The sequence below is a fragment of the Nelumbo lutea genome, chromosome 1 (genome assembly GCF_056320005.1).
Source record: "Nelumbo lutea isolate HS-2025 chromosome 1, American lotus-T2T, whole genome shotgun sequence".
Taxonomy (NCBI): Eukaryota; Viridiplantae; Streptophyta; class Magnoliopsida; order Proteales; family Nelumbonaceae; genus Nelumbo; species Nelumbo lutea.
Window position 1 is genome coordinate 111,849,079 of NC_142684.1, and position 19,219 is coordinate 111,868,297.

Sequence of the window (19,219 nt, forward strand, 5' to 3'; positions counted from 1 at the left end):
TTCTCCTTAATCACTCTTTTTATTTGATGAATATATAATATTATAGAATGTAGCTTAAATAATCTACAAATTTCTATATTTTCTATAATTTTATGTATCTTATTATTTCATAATAACATCATGTGTTGATCCATTTGACATGAATAGTTGATCCACTAATCCACCACTTGGATGGAAAAACTATTTTTTTTCTTTTTTTGGTTGATTTTAAATAATGTATTACATTTTCATCATCAATAAAAGTAATTCTTATTTTTGCATTTACTTTTGCACATGGCTATATCAAATGATGATGATGATAATCATCAATCAAATGACCTTACTGGTTGAAATGTTAACCTATTTAACTAGAAAAATGGAATATGATTAAGACATTAGTTCATTTTTTTCTTTGTATTTTAGCCATTTCTATCTTTACTAACAATAATTCTTATTTTTTCAAACATTTTTGTTTAATATGAAGAATATATAATATTAATGTATGTTTAAATTTTTTTATAAAATTTATGAAAAATCTATATTTTATTTTTTATTATTTAATAAAAATTACTTATTTACCAAGAAGAAATGTGATTTCAATATATTGTTTGAACATTGGTTTTTAATATTGTAGTCAAATCAATTATTTATATATATAATATTTATATAATATATATATATGCTATTTATTATTTATTTATAAATATGTTATTTATATTGCATTTTTAAACTTTTTAATTATATGATGGAAATATTTGAAAAATACTTTTATTTTTTGTTTTTATTTCAACAATTATATTTTCTTTTTCTTGTAATAATTTATTATTTAAAAAAAAATAAATCAAATCATATAAGATTTGTATATCCCACATCTTGACCGGATTCATATTCGAATAAATATTTATGAGATCCAGTCGAATCTTTGTATCAAATCAGATTTGAATATACCTTGATTCAAATTTGATCTAATCTGTTTCCATCCCAACCAAATCACTTGCCTATGATAACCTAGCTGATTAAATTATTGAACCATTTAACATGATTAGTAGGGTCTTGTATTAGACATTAATGCTCTTCGTTTTTTATCCTAATTTTTATCCCATTTCTATCATTGACGAAAATAATTCTCATTAATCACACTTTTTATATGATGAATATATAATATTATAGAATGTACCCAAAATTATCGATGAATTTTTACATTTTCTATAATTTTATGTATTTTATTATTTAATAGTAACATCATGTGTTCATCCATTTGGCGTTGATAGTTTAACCCCGAACCCACCACTTGGATGAAAAAATATTTTGCTTTTTTGATTAATTTTAAATCATGTATTCCATTTTTTTCACCAATAAAAGTAATTCTTATTTTCACATTTATTTTGTTTAATATGGTGAATATATAACAATAGAACTATATCAAAATGCTTTATACAAAGCTTATATTTTTCTTTGAGATTATATATATATTATATATGTATGTATGTATGTATGTATGTATGTATGTATGTTTGTATGTATTTATTAATTTATTTATTTACTTAATATTCATTACTTAGTTATGGCATCATAGATTGACCCATTTAACCCAGAATCTTAGATCATTGACTTACCTACCATCTAGATACAGAAATGATTTCATTTTCAAATTGGTTTTAAATTTTGCATTTCATTTATATCATTGATAAAATAATTATTATTTATCATATTTATTTTTGTTTATATTATTAGTATATACTATTATAGATGTGTCCAAAATTGTTTTATATTTTTTGTACTATTCTATTTTAAAAAATTATTTTTAATTATATATCATGGGTTAAGCTATTTGACCTGAAAGGTTGAACCACTAACCCACCCCCTAGATAGGAAGATGGTTTAATTTGCCATTGGTTTTAAGTTGTACATTTGATGTCCATCATTAATAAAATTATGTCTATTTTATCATACTTATTTTTTAATATGACAAATATATAATAATAGAAATGTGTCCAACTTTTTTTCAAAATTTCTTTTTTTTCTATATTTTTTATATTTCTAAATTTGTATTATTTATTTATGACATAATGAAATTATCCATTTGACCCAAATGGTTGAAGTACTTACCCACGACCTAGATGAAAAATATGATTTCATTTCTAGTTTTATTTTAAAATTATAAAATTTTATTCTATTAATATTTATTGTGTTTGGATTTATTAGTGAATTTTATATTTATAAATTTGTATTATTTATTTATAACATCATTAATATCATTGATAAAATAATTATTTCTTATCATACTTATTTTTGTTTATATTATTAGTATAATATATTATAGATGTGGCCAAAATTGTTTCATATTTTTTTGTACTATTCTATTTTAAAAATTTTGTTTTTAATTATACATCATGGGTTAACCTATTTGACCTGAAATGTTGAACCACTAACCCACCCCCTTGATAGGATAATGATTTAATTTTCCATTGGTTTTAAGTTGTATAGTTGATGTTCATTAAATATAAAATTATGTTTATTTTATCATACTTAGTTTTTTAATATGAAAAATATATAATAACAGAAACGTGCCAAATTTTTTTTCAATATTTATTTCTATACATTTTTATATATTTTTTATATTTTTAAATTTTTATTATTTATTTATGAAATCATGAAATTATCCATTTGACTGAAATGGTTGAAGTACTTACCACAACTTAGATGGAAAAAATGATTTCATTTCTAGGTTTATTTTAAAATATAAAATTACATTCTATTAATAATTATTGTGTATGAATTTATTAGTGGAATTTAATAATGATAAAATAAAAGTATTTTTTATACTTCTAAATTTGTATTATTTATTTATGACATCATGAAATAATCCATTTGGCTCAAATGGTTGAACTACTTTTATCCACCACCTAGATGAAAAATATGATTTCATTTCTACATTTATTTTAAAAATATAAAATTTCATTATATTAATAATTATTGTGTACGAATTTATTAATGGAATTTAATGATGATAAACAAATGTATAAATGTTGGATTCAATGAGAGAGAATGTGATTTATTTAATGACTTAAATGTGAGACTTAATGAAAGGTAATTGAATGTACTTAATAATATTCTTTTAGTTACATTTTTTGCCCTTTTCAATGAAGATGAACTAAAATCAAGAAGAAGGGTATTTTATTAAAGAAAATTTCCAGAAGTCATTACCTCCTCATTCACACTTTTATAAGTAATATAGGTTTAGAGATTGATTTCGGTGCTCACAAGGGAATGTATAAATGGTGTGAGCACTGAAACCGATTTTCATGGAAAGATATTCTAATGCAAGGCTGCAAGGGAATGTGCAAATGGTGTGAGCACTGAAGGCGATTTTTAAACTTGAACCCATGGCCTATTATATCAACAGAGTTTTACTTTTTGTAAAACAGGATGGAGGGAATATGGTCCATTTCACGGCGGATGTTTTAAGGATTTTCAAAAATTGAGAGACATAGCCTTGTTTCCACCGCGAAATGTTTCTCAAGTCTTCCTTTCTCTCTAATTCCTCCACGGTTGGTAGTTTGGTATAGTTAAGAACAAGCACAAGCCCATTCTTGGACATGGATCTTGGGCTCAGAATCGTATAAAGCCCAAATTTGTCAACTCAAACCCCACCTTAGTTAAATCCAATACAACTTAGGATGGTTTCAGTTAGGTTTAGTTGGGTTTGGACAGGAAGTTCAAGTTTGAAAGTCCTCTCTCACTCATCATCATTCAAGTCTTATCACAATTATGTGGGGTTTGGACAGGAAGTTCAAACATGAATCCTGTTTCACCATTCTATTGTGTTTATGTTTAATGCCCATAACCATTGTTAAATTATTTGTGCTTAAATCATTTTTTATTACTTTTCTTTTCTTGATATCTTCATTTTTTATTACTTATACCCATGTCCCTTTTGGTCTACCCCTAATCTTTTTAGCCCCATTCAACTTGCAACAAACCACTTCTTCTTATGGGTATTATTGATGATCTTCTATGTCTGTGACCAAACCATCTTGATCTACTTTTTCTCATTTTATCACTTATTGGAATTACTCCTAATTCTTTCGAATGACTTAATATTACATATTGTCCTTTCTGCTTTTCCCACTTATCCATCTTTTTTTTTTTTTTTCTCTCCATGGGGCTACACAATAGTAGATAGCCCATCTCCAACACCCCCCCCCCACACACATACACACGCAAAACCCTGGTATTGACAAAATTTGCCAATTGGCACTTTGCCCACTCATGCATCTCAACATATACATTTTTCTAATACTTGTTTTTTCAAACATGTTGTGTCAAAGTATTCGGCTAATCATTTCTAGCCCAACCCAGCCCATAAAAAATCTGGGCCCATGTTAGGCGAGGCTTAGACCTATATTTTAGGTCCAAATTGCAGGTCAGAATTTTCAAGTAATTCTTGATTAGTGGGTACGGACATAAAATCTTTTCCAAAGCCTCTTATCAATTTTCTATTTTTGGTATTACATATTGTACATCAGGGTGATTAAGGGTCATCGTGGGTTTACCTGCTAGTTAATGTATAAATAAATGGTTAATTAAGAACCATTTCATCGATTAAGTAATAAGACCTGTTAATAGTAGTTCCTCACCCTTTCTAGATGCTCCTATTCTCATTTCTGCTGGTTCCACCATTACAAGGTTTTTTTTTTTTTTTTTTTTGAAAAAAGAAAATAAACCACTATTACAATGGTTGCTGAAGAGTTAAAAGCCAACCTATGTTAATTATTTATGATATACACACAAGAAAGGAAAAAGTATATATGTTCTCTCCTGACCATCCTTTTCTTGGCTAAAATCTAAATCACAATGACAGAATAATCATTGTAACAGAGCTTAATATATAGGAATTAAGATCACCGCCTTGCATTAAATAATTAATTAATTAGGGTTTAGCATTTGCACCCAAACAAAAATTCTTCCCAAGAACAAGTTTTATGATCATTCCAACCAAGAGGAAGTTGCTGTCTTCACTCTTCCCTACATGCATGGCTACAAGAATAATGTCGACTTGGGATTCACAATCTCCATCGATCACTTGGAACTTCAATAATATTTGGGATGTTCAAAAAGGAAAAATAGGAAGATATGCTGCTATGCCTGGCTACTTGCCTACTTTTCTCTCTCTCTCTCTATCTATCTATGATTTGAATAATTAAATTTGTAATGCTGGATTTAAATACTTGTGTAATGATCATAGTGTAAGCAAGCACGCAACAGCCGAATTCGAATTGAATAACCAGTATACCAGTGAATCCCAGATCGGCATAACATTTTGATTCGAGACCCGCCTTACCCGGCTGATGAATCAGCTACTTTTACACCTATATATACATCAATAAAAGAAATTAAGGTTCAGTTTGGAAATATAAATACAAATATAAAGTGCAAAAACCTTATATTTTGTATTTATTCAATATATATTTGTATTTGTAGGCCTAAATGAAAAAAAGATTAACCCCGATTGACCCATTGGTATCGCCAACACTGCACATGGCAGTCCGTTGACCCTACAAAAAAACCTAAAACCCTCATTACTCACATGGCCGGACCCGGCTGGATTCGGGACGAGGTCACATGCACGTTACAGTTATGACTTATAAGTGAGAGACCCAAATTTTATTATAGACCAACGGGGCCTCACGTCATTCGTCACCCGAGATGGACCGAGCTTTCTCAATTTCTGCGTAGCTTTCGGCCTGGACTGTTTAAAAAAAAATGGGCTGGGCTTATTAAAGACCCTATATTGTTTTATTTTTGAGTTATAAATGAGATTGAACCTGAAGCTGAGCCCACAAATAAATAAAGAGCTCATTAGCTCAAGGTCCAGCTCCGCCCATTGACAATGTTACGACTTCCGCGGTTGCAAACAGGTGGTGGTGTGTTCGTTCCATTAATTGCTTGCCAAACAGTACTCTACACGAATGCACATGCAACAGCTGGACGGACAAGTCAATAGGGAAGGGTGATTTGGAAATCAACCCCAAACAGGTCGTTGGAAGAGAAGAGATTGCTTGTACGAGATTATCTTGGTGGTCCAATACTTTAATCCAATCAAGAAACCCGACCCATGCAGTTTAATTTCCTTTTTATGTTGAATTTATGATGCCGGAAAGGTACGATACCGAAAGAGCTTCGACCGATCGATCAATCCCTGGCCTCTTTCTTCTTTTTATTATTATTATTTTTTTTTAATTGATTGATTTTTCCTTTTATTAAGTTCCGCTCTGAAGTCTCAATTCTCAACATTCCAACAATATTTATTTAAACCTACCATCTGATCTAAAACCCAGCAGACCAAGCAAGGCCTCCGACCTCCGTTCATCTTCCCCTCTTTCTCCAACTTCTCCCAAGTCCTAAATTTATATATAGCCTCTTCCTCTTCCTCACTTGGTATCTTCAAGTAGATAGCTAGGCTGTGTACCTGTAAACATGGTGAAGGAAGTGCCATTTGTTGTCTGCATTTTGGCAATCCCCATTATTGCCATTGGATTTGTGGACTGCGCGTCTCCTACGCCATCGGTCGATTGCTCTACTGTCTTCTTAAACATGGCCGACTGTTTGTCGTATGTTAAAAGTGGAAGCACGGTTTCCAAGCCTCAGGGTGCGTGCTGTAATGGGTTGAAGACCGTCCTCAACACCAAACCTGAATGTCTTTGTCAAGCCTTCTCCAACAGTGGCCAGTTCGGTTTTACACTGGATCAGACCAAGGCCGCTGGACTTCCCGCTGCATGTGGGGTCTCTGCTCCTGCAGCCACCAACTGTGGACGTCAGTACTTCGCTATTTTATTTTCTTCCTTCTTTGCATGCATCTTTTCTTTTCTACTATAGTTATAGTTATAGTTATAGTTATTACTAATCTTTTTGTTTTGCTCCGCTCTGTTCTGTTCTGACTTGGGTATGATCTAATTGATCTTCTGGGGTTGGGTTTTCACGATTGGTGATGGTTTTCTTTTCTCTTGTACTCTGCAGTGTCTGGTAGTGCTCCCAGCTCTCCGCCTGGTACGTTTCTTATTTTTATTATTCCTTAATTTGATAATGTGGGCTTTTTAGAGGTCGAGCTAGTGTTTGATAAAACATTAAAATCAGCTGGTACGAACATTGGATATAGTGATGTATAGTAAGATCTCCTTGTTCAGACCATCTTCAAAGGATGGAGATCTTATTGATCTTGATGCATTATGGAACGAACTATTATATATTAACCTTATACATATTTCATAAGAAAAGATTATATATTTGTGTTTTGTTTGCAATGTTATTGTTGTTTTGCAGCACCTTCGCCCAAGACTCCATCTCCATCTCCACCTCCAAAATCACCCACCACGCCAGCTCCATCGCCACCTCCGGTCGCTAAGGCCCCTGCCTCCAACGTCGGTGCCCCACCGCAATCTGGTGCCTACTCCGTCCCGGTTTCTTTTGTGGCTCTCTTTGTTAGTCTAGCTAATATTGCTTCGCTCTATTATTTCTAACTTCTAACGTTCTTTCTTTCTACGAACATTGTTTGCCGTCATAAACACTACACTGCTATATCTTATAAACATGTTGATGGGGAGGGTGGAGATGCTGTTTTAATGACGAGAGTCAATTAGATTAAATTTGCTATTAGGGTCTCCATATTGAGGAGGAGATCCCTGAGACCCTGAGAACCATTGTTTTCTTGTTCCCCTTATTATTATCATATATCCTATTAATTTTTATTGATATATTTTTGGTATATATTGAACAAAGAAATAATTTTTATCTATTAACTCAATAATTAATTCCATGAGTAGCACAGTATTAAACAATCTTTGGTGAAACACTACTGTAAAATGCAAAAGGAAAACATTGGAAATTGTTGAGAAATGCTTTTCTGAACGAACCAGGATCCAATGCCAACATGTGTTTCGCATACACATTCATCAAGGACATAGTAGAAAACAAAAAAGAAAAAAAGGGATTAAGTGTAAAGAAAAGAAAAAAGGGATCCTCTGGCCTCTGCCAAAAAATACGATTAGGGCTCATGTGTTTTTCTCTTCGGTTTCGGTTCGGTTTGTCCAAATGCAGTAACCTACCTCCCAGTCGCCCAGTCTCGCCCCAAGCCCCCAGGTGAGAGGTGAGAGAGATCGACAGAGTCATAAGATCTCTCTCATACCCCCAACAGTCTCTGACTAGATCTCTCTGTTAGTTAACATCAGCGTTGTTCTTAAATCAAAAAAAGGAGTTGACGCGCGTATCTCCATAAATATAATGAAAATAAAAGCACTTTGACCGAAAGTTGTAATAAGTAAACGAATCTCAGTTGTCGAGATGCATTTGGTTGGACAGAGACAGAGCGCTGTTACCTCTGTTAGTGTAATAGATGTGATGGATCCAATGCTTTTGCTTCCTGGGGCGGAAACTCTTTGCCCCAACAAGAGCGAAGACTGAAGACTTGTTCCCTGCTTCTTCAGTACGGCACTAGAATCGAATTGAACCCTTTCATGGGAAAGAGTAATTAAATGCGCATGGGTTATGTAAGTGATGTATGTGAATTCCTTCTTTTTCATTTGGTTGTGGATGCTCACTTGCTCAGGTGGAAGGAAATCAGCTAAGCATTAAAAAACTTTTAATATAAGCAAGTAGGGAGATTGCATTTCTTAGTTAAAACCAACACAGAAAAGTATCATGCTTCAATTCCCCACTTGTTTGAATAAAAATAGTGAGATGCATTATTACAATTTGACTTATTTTCTTAAATGCAGAAATCTAACTTTGACCTGAAGAGAGATCTTATTATATGAAACTTATGATTTGCTTCAAAACTTAAATAATATCTGCAAGCAAATACAGATTGTTACAAGACTCTGTCAGAACAAAAGTTTGAATAAAAATAGTGAGATGCATTATTACAAGACTCTGTCAGAACAAAAGTTTTATATTCTAGCTCCTTGTTATGTACATGCAGCTCCTGCCCTCTCAGCACCGGTTTCTCCGCCAATTCCCTCACCAGAAAGCTATACTGCCAAGTCGCCAGCTCCTGCACCCGTGAGTGTGAGTGAATCTCCAGCTCCGGTGCCTGCAAGTGAATCCCCATCGAGTTCTTCCCCAGAGGCTTCCGTCAGCTCAACAGTTGGGTCTCCAGTTCCTACACCTGTGAGTCCTCCTGTCACCGACACTTCATCTTCAGCGCAGTTGGGTGCTTCCTTGCTTCTGGTGTCGTTGGTGGTTGTTTTTCTTGCTCTAGCTATTGCTTATTGATCCTCCTAATTTTGTGTCATTTATGTTTTCTCATAGCTACGGTGTTTACCACTAGCTTGATGATTTGTTAGATTTGATATTTGTATTCACTTTGGAAAGGAACCCGAGACATGCATGGCATTCTTTTGTTTCTTTTGCATGTCCATGTTTTATACTATTTACTTTAGACAAATTAAATAATTTCTTACACTGACACTACTACCAGTGGCAGCCGCATGTCACCTTTCTTTCAAGAAACGAAGCAAGTATAATTAATCTAAAAACCGAATAGCCACCGTTTGGGAGTGATTATTTTTATGCATGTTTTAGGCTGGAATTACACCGATAAGCATTTGGATGCATTTCAGAAATAAATCCAAATAATTCACTGCTTTTTTCAAGAAATAAGCGTGTGCGCGACAGGTAAGGCTAAGGCAACAACGTAGATGTAGGTCCTCCCCAACCACTCCGGATGGCCTTAACAAGGAGAAAGTAAGAAGGTAGGGTTGTAGGGAATTTTTTTTTATATTTTTGGTATTTTGGTAACAAGTGAATTAAAAGGAGGGGAACCTCTCAAAATACCTCTCACAGGGCACATAGGACACGCAAGCCTCTGTGCTATTACATCCCAATGACCTCGCAAGAGAAAAAGATCTTTAGGCTCTGTTTGATTTCCTAAACAGAGGTGGGAAAAGATGGAATATTCTTAAAATATTCCGCTTTCCCATGTTTGTTTTGTGAGACGCACGGAAATGGGATGGGAAAAAGTCACCCCCTGCACCCAAACGTTTAAATTGACAAGAATTTTTCCATAAACATCCCTCTAAATAAAGTATTTAATTCTAGGAATGATCGGCAGGTTCCATATTTCTTTCCATAACCCTTGGTATTTGGAATTTTCTCCACTCGATCTACCTACTTGCCTTTTGCAACCAGCCATATGATATGCAGATCTTATTGTGAAAGTGTCATTTCTTTCCCATTTCCATAAAACTTCATCGTTTACATTTGCCTAAGGCTAATAAATCTCCTTTACAACACTGACCACATACATGTGGGGGAAGCCAATCAGCAAGAAGTCTTTGATTCCAATACTTCATAGATGGGTTAATCACTTCACTAACTCTATTAAAGGGACAATTTAGAAGTCTGCTACAAGGTATTTTATGGTTGGCAAGGCACGGGTCATTCCAGAAATCTATATCATTCGCATTACCAACCTGAAATAGAATACTCTTTAGAGGGCATTCTTTTTTTTTTGTTATGAGAGGGGGACCAAGAATCTCTTGTTTCTTTTTTCAGATTTATGTGGGGATCACGGAATGTTTATTTTTCTGTGTACCACTTACCCGGGTAAGTGATACCCATTTCCTATGTGGGTAAATAACTTTTCCATATAGGGGGAAAGTTGCCAATAATTGAATGGGACAAAAATGCCCCTTTTAATAATGTATTTTAATGGCTAAAATGGTCATTGTGTTATTTACATGAGAAATAAAAGAACATGAATAAATACACTTAATCGGATAAGTATTTCCCAGGAAAAACTTACCTAGATAACTACATTTACCTGGGTAAGTCACTTACCGAAAAGCGAACATGGCCTTAGAATGATTTCCTTTCCATTCATTAGACTTCTCCATCCCTAAGAGCAAGTACATGGCAAGTTTGATGGAGGAAAGAGTTGTTTCTAAGGCTACATTTGGAAGCGATGTAAAATTTACATTGGTTTGGTTTTGTAGGCATTTGGAAGGAGCATGTAATTATGATCAATGTAAAACTCTATTCCAGTTCAGTTTTGCATGCGTTTGAATGGAGTGGAGTTTTACATCGATAAAACCTCATCAAGCATAAAGTTTTATATCGATACTCGATGTAAAAACTAGATTGATTTTATTGATGTAAAACTTTACACTCTTCCACCTATCACATTTTTTAAAAAACAACAGTCACTTTTACGGTTCAGTGTAAAACATTATCAGTCTATTTTTATATCGATGACATTTTACACTGATTCCAAACGCAGCCTAAAGTATTTTCCTTTGAGCACTTGGATCAAGAGAGAGTTGGGTTCAGTTATCAATTTCCAGGATTGTTTTGCAAGGAAAGCGGACTACTTCCTAGTGAGTCTCTCTGCTGTGAATTTCTCTGCTCCACCCATTGAGATAAAACGAAGATTGAATCAGACTCTCCTCCTTTCTTCCTCTCCTCGCAGGGTGGCTAAAGCGCAGTCCAATCTATATTGCAAATGTTGGACAGTTGGGGCTTAATCTCGGGCTCAGGCCTTTGGGACCAATTCTTAGGACTGGGCCTGGGTTGAGCTCAAACCCGCCCCTAGCCTGCCTGACTTGCACTCCTATATGACACCAGGTTTCAACGTAAGTTAGAGACTGAGGTTTATCATTCATAGTATGAAGCACTGTTCACTTCATGGGCCAATTACGAGTAGACGAAAAAAAGATTGATTAAACAGAAACCTGTAAAATGCGCTTCATTTGGTTACTTTTGCTACCATTTATACATGCATTTCTGGTCTTGTTTTTGTTTGTGTGCAAATCTGACTCGGATACAAACTTTGCAGCAAGTTCAGTTTTGTCTTTGTTTATTTGTAATTATAATTTGTACTTCTATTTGAAACAAAATGTGCACTCTGATGCAACCTTCGCACAGCCTCCCTCTTACATCAATTCTATCTCATACAAAACGGAGACAACATCATCTTGTTTCCTACCTCTATCCTAAACAAAACTCCTCCTTACCTCCATTCTCTTTCATCTAATCATCTATGACGTAGATTTTGATCTAAAGCTCTAGAAATTCTAATCATCTATGACGTAGATTTTGATCTAAAACTCTCTAGAAATGACCATCAGCTTGTGACCCAGCAGCAAACCACATTCATGTGAAACAAAAAAGAGTGTTCCTCACGTTTTTTATGTTTCAAAGGGATTTCTTTGATTCTGTCTAGCTCTAGATTACTCACTCTATTGGGACCTTTTCACAACATTTTCTTTCCCTTACGAATCCAACTCTAGGCCCATGGGCCAACCGACGAAAAATGGTACTAAATTTTGGTTAAACCTGGTGGAATTTTGTGATACATGATTTTGGTTTTTTCAGGTATGTAAGGCTGCAGGGACGGATACATTCGCATTCGCACATGATTTTCGTTACGTGTCCGTCCCTGCGGCGCTCAAACGTCAGATAAGTTGGTCTTCCCTTTAAGCTGTATTTGGTTTGAAGTAAAACGTAGGGAAAAAAAGGGAAAAGTAGGAAAACCTATACAAACTTCCTTTTACTACTATTATTATTTTTTTTTTCTTCAAAAACCAAACAAACATTCTGCAGGGACCTAGTCACAGGGAGAAAGTTAGAAGTTTGACCCATGTTGCACATCCTAATGCCAACACACAACACATTCTCGACAGACATACTTATCGATCGGCTTATCCTGCCCGTATCTCTCTCTCTCACACTCACTCGGGATTATACACAGTAGATGGATTATGGTTCCCAATCACACTGGGTTTCATTATGGATTTTTGTACTCCACATTATGGGCTTCCAATGTTCCTTTCCCCGACCACCTAAAAACAGCCTTACGACCAAATTAAAAAAGGTTTTATCGCAAAGCTAAGCTGAGCTTTCCATCTCGTTGTGAACGCATGCAGGATGCCAGGATCGGAACTCCTGCTCCATCATTAATCCAAGGCAATTAGACAACGACTACTGACTACAAATATTTTTGTTATTTACTTTCATCTTTCCCTATCTTTTACACCCAAAAACAAGTAGTGGTTTTGCCATAAATCACGCCAAAGCCACAGAGTACATGTGAAAACGATTAAATTTAAAGAAAAAAAAAAAGGACTCAGCACAGACATAAGCCCGTCACATTCCCAGATCGCAATCTGAGCCATCTTCCTTCCATCACGTGACTGACATTTACTACTTACTATCGGTGGACTATGCGGCTGCAAATTAAAGAAAGACTGACAAGAAAAGAAAGAAAGAAATCACCATAAGTTTCTATTACATTCCCATTCCTGAAATCCCCACAAAATGGGAAACGAAAAAAAAAGAGGGGGTTTTCAGTGTTTTCTTCACTTGTATTCCAGAATCATGTTGTTCTCTGGAGCCAAACCGATACAGGCCCTCAGTATGTTCTCAAGCATTGCTCTCTGCTTCGACAGAGCGTTCACCACGGGCGTGCCTGGTGGAACCTGTGTGTATCCCATCACAAGTCACAACCAATCAATTGGTTAGTCTTAACCTTAGGTCCTTAGCCCCCTTAGGTGCGTGCATCTATGTCTAATTGTCTATAATTAAGCTTCAAAACAACCAGTAGATGTATTGAATGTAGGTTTGCTTACAAGTGGGGCCTTGGTTAGGTAACTGAGAATCGTGGCCACAGGATGGAAAGAATGGAACTTGCCCTGTTCACATTTATTATATTATAAAGAAAAGAAAAGTTATTAGTCCAAGTAGTCGGGAAATTAATGGTAGAAAGACAGAAGGGGCCATGACAGGAATCAACCTCTCCTTGAGCTTTGAGGTGGATGCGGGTACTGAGCTCGGCAAGAAGGACCAAGTCTAGGATAATGGGGGCGGCCAATAGTGAATCCTCACATGTGTTGTGCAGGATGATGGTGCTCTTCCCGCCCATGAATATCTCCGATGTGTACTCATCCATTGCTCTCTTGCTATCCCCCACATAGGGCACGTACTGCACCACCACACACCAACATTTCATCAAACAGATGATAGGAATGAAAAGGCCAGACAGAAAGTGGACGTACGATAACTAGATTCATATTAGACAATACCATACCTTGATGACGATGACATGGTCAGGGTGTTCCCCGGGCTCGTAGAGGATTCCGTTGCTGCCCACCATGTCGTCAACCACGTTGCTCTTTGATATCTCCTTTGACCGGAATGTCTGTGGGGCTGACAGATTCATGCCATCGTTGTTCCCCAAGTGGTTGTAACTCACAATCGATGTTGGCTGCCACCCACACCCAGGTTGATTCATGGATCACAAAATGAAAGCTCCATCATCGCTTAGGGATATAGATAGTTATGTGTACGTACCTTGATTCCAGCCCCAACCAGAAAATCAACCAAGACAGATTTCATCTTGGTCTGACCACTCTTGAAATCATCCCCACCGATCAGACTGTTCCTCCTGATAGCCAAATCAATCAGCCCTGGAACGAATGTGTTCTGAGGGCTTCCATTGATGAAGGGGACGTTCTCCAACACACAAGCAATGGCATACAAGGTGGAAGGAGAAATCTCAGACTGGTTCCTGTCCAGCGAGGCCAAGAGGTTCTCCATGGTGTCGTTTAGCCCTACTATCACATCGCTGTACCTCTCGGTGTTAGCCGTCCACAGAACCACCACCTTATCTACCTTGTTGGCCTCTTTGAACTCCCGGATGTCCTTGATGATTTGTTCTACTTGCTGTTTCTTGGTCCCTTTGATCACGTTGTTGGCCCGGCTACCTTGATTCGCTGCGATGAAATCAGGGTCGTAGATCCCAGGAAGTGGGACCATGGACTCCATATAGGGCCTCAACTGCTTTTGCAGATCGATGTCCAACACCTTGGCCCTCGCCATCGCATCTGCCAAGTTCATGTCGCTGATGTCCCACCCCCCAAATACGATATCATCCGGGTTCACCTATACATTTTTTTTTTTTTAATTTTATGGGTGGGGTTAGTGAGTGGAATTACCTACTTGCCTTACCCACCAAATTTAAATAAAGGGACTACCAATAATTATTATTGAGAGAGATCGCCTTCAGTCAGTGCAAGGCTATACTGGGTGTTCGAACGGGCTTTGCACTGAATGAATCCGGTTTCCCAATAATTAATCTCGATCCATATATAAATTAAATTTAAATTTAAATTTAATTACCATAGGGAGCAAGCTCTTGAAAGGTGCGTAAATCTCTTCCCCATTATAGGAACCAACCCGGATACTTGAGGCCTGGGTCAGTGAACCAAAATAGTTGGCTTGTTGGACTTTATCCTTGGTTGCCCAGGAAATTCCTCTGAAGCACCCCAAATTTTAGATCATTAACTAAAAGACTCACAAAACAAAATAAGGGAGAAGAAGAAGAAGAAGAAAAAAGTCAAAAAACTCACTCCCGATTCGCGATAACACCACCGGTAAGGGTTGAGCCATTGTTTCCACCCCAACCCACAAGCATAACTCTGCAAAAAGTCATCAAAGAAATCACATGAAATAAGAATTTATAATGTCAAGACCGGCCCAAATAACAGATCTTCATTTCAACTTTCAAGAGAAAATTAATGATCAGAAATTTTAAAAGGTTTTGGAAGCTGACCCTAGTTTAGGAACACGGGTATCAGTCTTGAACTCGTACTGGACGGTCTTGGGCTTGACGACCCATTGATAGGTACCATTCCTGTTCTCGTGGACAAGCTCGGTGGTTTCGTAGTTGTACACAGAGTGAATCTCATTCTCTGTATACTTAACATTAGGGCTCTCAACCTTGAAACTCTCGATAAACATTTTCGCCGATGTAAGCAAACAAGACGCTACGGGAGAAGAAGAAGAAGAAATGAATAGATAGGGATACTGGGATAGGAAGCTCCCTTTCAAGTTTGAACCTCTCCTCTCCTCTCCTCTCCTCTCGATCTCTTTTGTGACTTCTCCTTCGTTCTGGTCGGAGGCATCGGTGTATCCGTATTTATAGCAAAAAATGAGCGGTGGAGGCGCCACGTGACGATAACTAATTGGGTGGTGGGCTTCTGGCTCTGGATTACTGGTCATTCTTGAAAAGTGAAGCCTCGCCATGCAAAAACGTCGATCTCGTCCACTTAACCGCTCATGTAGGCGACACGCGCGAGGTGAGAGTGACGTGTGAGGGAGCCGTAAGCCTATGCATTACGCGTGGCAAGATTCTGAGGGCCCCGCTTCTTCAGGAAAGAAGAAGGTCCTCGAAGGAGGGACGACAATGTCAATGTGACTGTGTGAGAAAGGCTGTCGTCTTCTTCCGAGATGTAACGCTAACGCGGACTGTCAAGCAGGGGCTGCAGGACTGACAATAGCAGAGCAACAGAACAGTCACCACGACGAGACCGGATCTGTTCCTCACTCGCGCCTCATATGCACATCGTACCGTGCATTGCGAACATCTCCCGGATTTATAAGTTATTATTCACGAGAGATGTTATCAATGCACGGTGGATGTGCATGTGAGGCGCAGATCCCGAATCCAATCCACCGATCTCGATCTCCCCTTCACCGTTCCAACCCTCTACCAACATCATCATACACCGCACATTTTATACACACAAGCCCCACTTTTATGATGAATCTCAGTCTCATGGCGTAAGACTTGCGATGTTAGATGAAATTGGTATAGGGTTCGATCATGTTCTGTTGACAGATCTCAGCTCTTCCCCTGCCACACATCTCACCAATATGAGATATATCTATACTACCTATAAAAAAACGATTGCCCATTCTTTTTGGAATTTTCATTACACGTTTTTGTTCCTATTGTCTAAACATACAATAGGCGTAAACAGGGCATATATGTCATTTATTCTTATTTTAGAAACTACCCATTTAGTTCACTTATAACTGTCCGCTTATAACCGTTTAAAAGCTATGCATAAATTATAAGTAGTTTTGTCTTAGAGATGCAAATGAACATACATGTTAACTAGTATATATTAAAGGAATAATTTCAGTCCAAATCCCCTTACTATAATAAGACATGTGGTCCATTTATATTCAGACACTTGTCATTCTAAAGATTTAAACAAAATGAACACGTGTCAATTTTTGATTAGTGGTAATTCAAGAACAGAGCCCACTAGACATGTGTCAAATTATTATTAATGGTAGTTCAAGAAAATAGCCCATTAACATGCAGAGTGGAGACCACCACCATGCAGACTTGTGAGAAGTGGAAAGCTCCCATTTTCAATCATTTCTTAAAAAAAGGAAATTATGCTATTAATTACCGTTAACTATTAAACTAATTAATTAACTCCCAGCTATTGATTACTAATAATAATTATTGTTAATTATTAATTAATTCTAGCTATTAATTATTGATAATAATTAATCTGATAATAATTTCTTATAATAATTACTGCTATTACTTAATTACTGATAATAATTAATTAGTGATAGTATTGCTCATTATTAATTCTAAAAATAATTTCTTATAATAATTACTGCTAATAATTAATTACTAATAATTTATTACTAACAATATTGCTCATTATTAATTCGAAATGATAATTAATAAATATTTTTATAATGGTAATTAATAATTCAGAAATAGTGGTGGCAAAAAGCCCGGCCCCCGGACGGGCTTGAACATGTTTATAGGCCCGCGGGCTTAAACTCGGGCCAAAAAGCCCAACCCGCAATAAATTTGAGTCGGGCTCGGGTTTTGTTAAAATAGCCCGGCCCGGCCTGACCTAAAATTAATTTAAAATGGGTATGTGATTATGTCCATTTGAATAAATTTTTTTATTTAAGAATGTAAAACTGTGTTTTAAAACGTAAAAGAAAGGGAAAAAACCATCTTATAGGCCCATTGTTAATTTAAATAGGAAAAAAACCATCTTAATTTTTAATTCTAATTTAAATAGGGAAAATTGTAATTTTTTTATTAGGTCGGACTTTGGGCTCGGACTCGGGCTTCAGGCTTTTTATCAGAGCCGGGTTCGGGCCCAAGTTATAGGCCCATTGGTCAGACCGGGCTCGGGCTCAAGCCTAACGTATTTCCATTAATGATGAATAAAAATCTGGCCTGAGCCCGGCCCATGAACAAGTCTAGTTGTTCTTTAGAGAATTTGGGTCAGGCGTTAGCTATGAGGATTGTGGAAGCTTACTGCAAAGCAAGATTAGACTGGAATTGGATCATGCTATAAGAACCCATCCGGGAGTGTCGTTACTCAGAGGGGCCAACACTCGCTCTATTCTTGAGAGAAATTGGGTCAGGTGTTAGCTATCAGGATTACGAAAGCTTACTACAAGGCAAGATTAGACTAGAATTGGAGCATGTTATAAGAACCCAGCCGGGAGTGTTGTTACTCCACAGAGAAATTGGGTCAGGCGTTACTATCAGGATTATAGAAGCTTACTAATGGAATCCAACCGCTAGGACCAGGCGCTGATCTTAATATTCAATGTTCAAGATGTTTGAACTACTCAATCCGCTTCCCATCTTTCCCCTTCCCGTAGAATATTACCCAGTTGTCTAATAGACGAATACAATTATTTTTTGCTTTTTAATGGGTCCGGGTTGAGGTAGACCCGGTGCCCAGATGATAAGTTAATAAGAACCAGTCTCAAACAAGATTGTCTCTGCAATCTTCACTGAATTTGTAGCTTCTGATTTGGGTTCCCCCTAACTCACCGTTTCTTGTAGGCTATGATGATGCTACCTCTCACTCTCCGAGGTTAGATCGTCTCTGCGGCAGAAGAGCGGCTTGGGTTTGGAGGGGATGAGCAGAGAATCCCTTCTCATGGCGTTGGGTGAGAGTTGGGAGGGGAAAAGAAGAGAAGAAAGAAAAACAATAGGTTGAATAGGTTTTAATAGAAAAAAAGCAACAAAAAAAAAAAAAAAATAGAAAAAGTTTAATGGGGTATTTTGGCAATTTAATGTATTCCATCATCTGACTTAACAGTCAAGGGGGGTCTTTGTCACAAAACAAAGTACAGGGGGGTCTTTATTACAGACCCCATAGTACAGCGGTCTTTGAATATATTAATTTTTAAAATTAAGGTATATATACATGATTTAGCTATTTTATCATTTTTTAATGGTTTCCAATTGTGTCACGATACATCACACTTTATATAAACTGTTAAAGTATTTTTCTTTTAAATTACCAAAAAATAAAGTATGTTTTTATGTTCAAATAACTTATTCATGGTCATATAAAACTCGTATTTTTTGTTATTAACATAATTTTCAGGATTTGTATGAATT

The 19,219-nt window shown here is 36.4% G+C and overlaps 2 protein-coding genes across 2 annotated transcripts; one reads left to right on the top strand and one right to left on the bottom strand.

Moving 5' to 3' along the window:
- The first annotated feature begins 6,161 nt into the window (after nucleotides 1-6,161).
- LOC148876822 (uncharacterized) lies at nucleotides 6,162-9,363 on the top strand. Its single transcript, XM_088966476.1, has 4 exons — nucleotides 6,162-6,796; nucleotides 7,000-7,029; nucleotides 7,303-7,422; nucleotides 8,957-9,363. The coding sequence occupies exons 1-4, from the start codon at nucleotides 6,460-6,462 to the stop codon at nucleotides 9,247-9,249; spliced, it is 780 nt and encodes a 259-aa protein (XP_088822602.1). The 5' UTR covers nucleotides 6,162-6,459; the 3' UTR covers nucleotides 9,250-9,363.
- A 3,595-nt stretch (nucleotides 9,364-12,958) lies between these two features.
- On the bottom strand, nucleotides 12,959-15,928 carry LOC148876823 (inositol-3-phosphate synthase). The gene is made up of 8 exons (XM_088972642.1): nucleotides 15,584-15,928; nucleotides 15,381-15,449; nucleotides 15,151-15,286; nucleotides 14,323-14,913; nucleotides 14,060-14,236; nucleotides 13,766-13,954; nucleotides 13,602-13,664; nucleotides 12,959-13,451 (listed from the first exon to the last, which is right to left on the bottom strand). The coding sequence occupies exons 1-8, from the start codon at nucleotides 15,769-15,771 to the stop codon at nucleotides 13,332-13,334; spliced, it is 1,533 nt and encodes a 510-aa protein (XP_088828768.1). The 5' UTR covers nucleotides 15,772-15,928; the 3' UTR covers nucleotides 12,959-13,331.
- Between the last annotated feature and the right edge of the window lie 3,291 nt (nucleotides 15,929-19,219).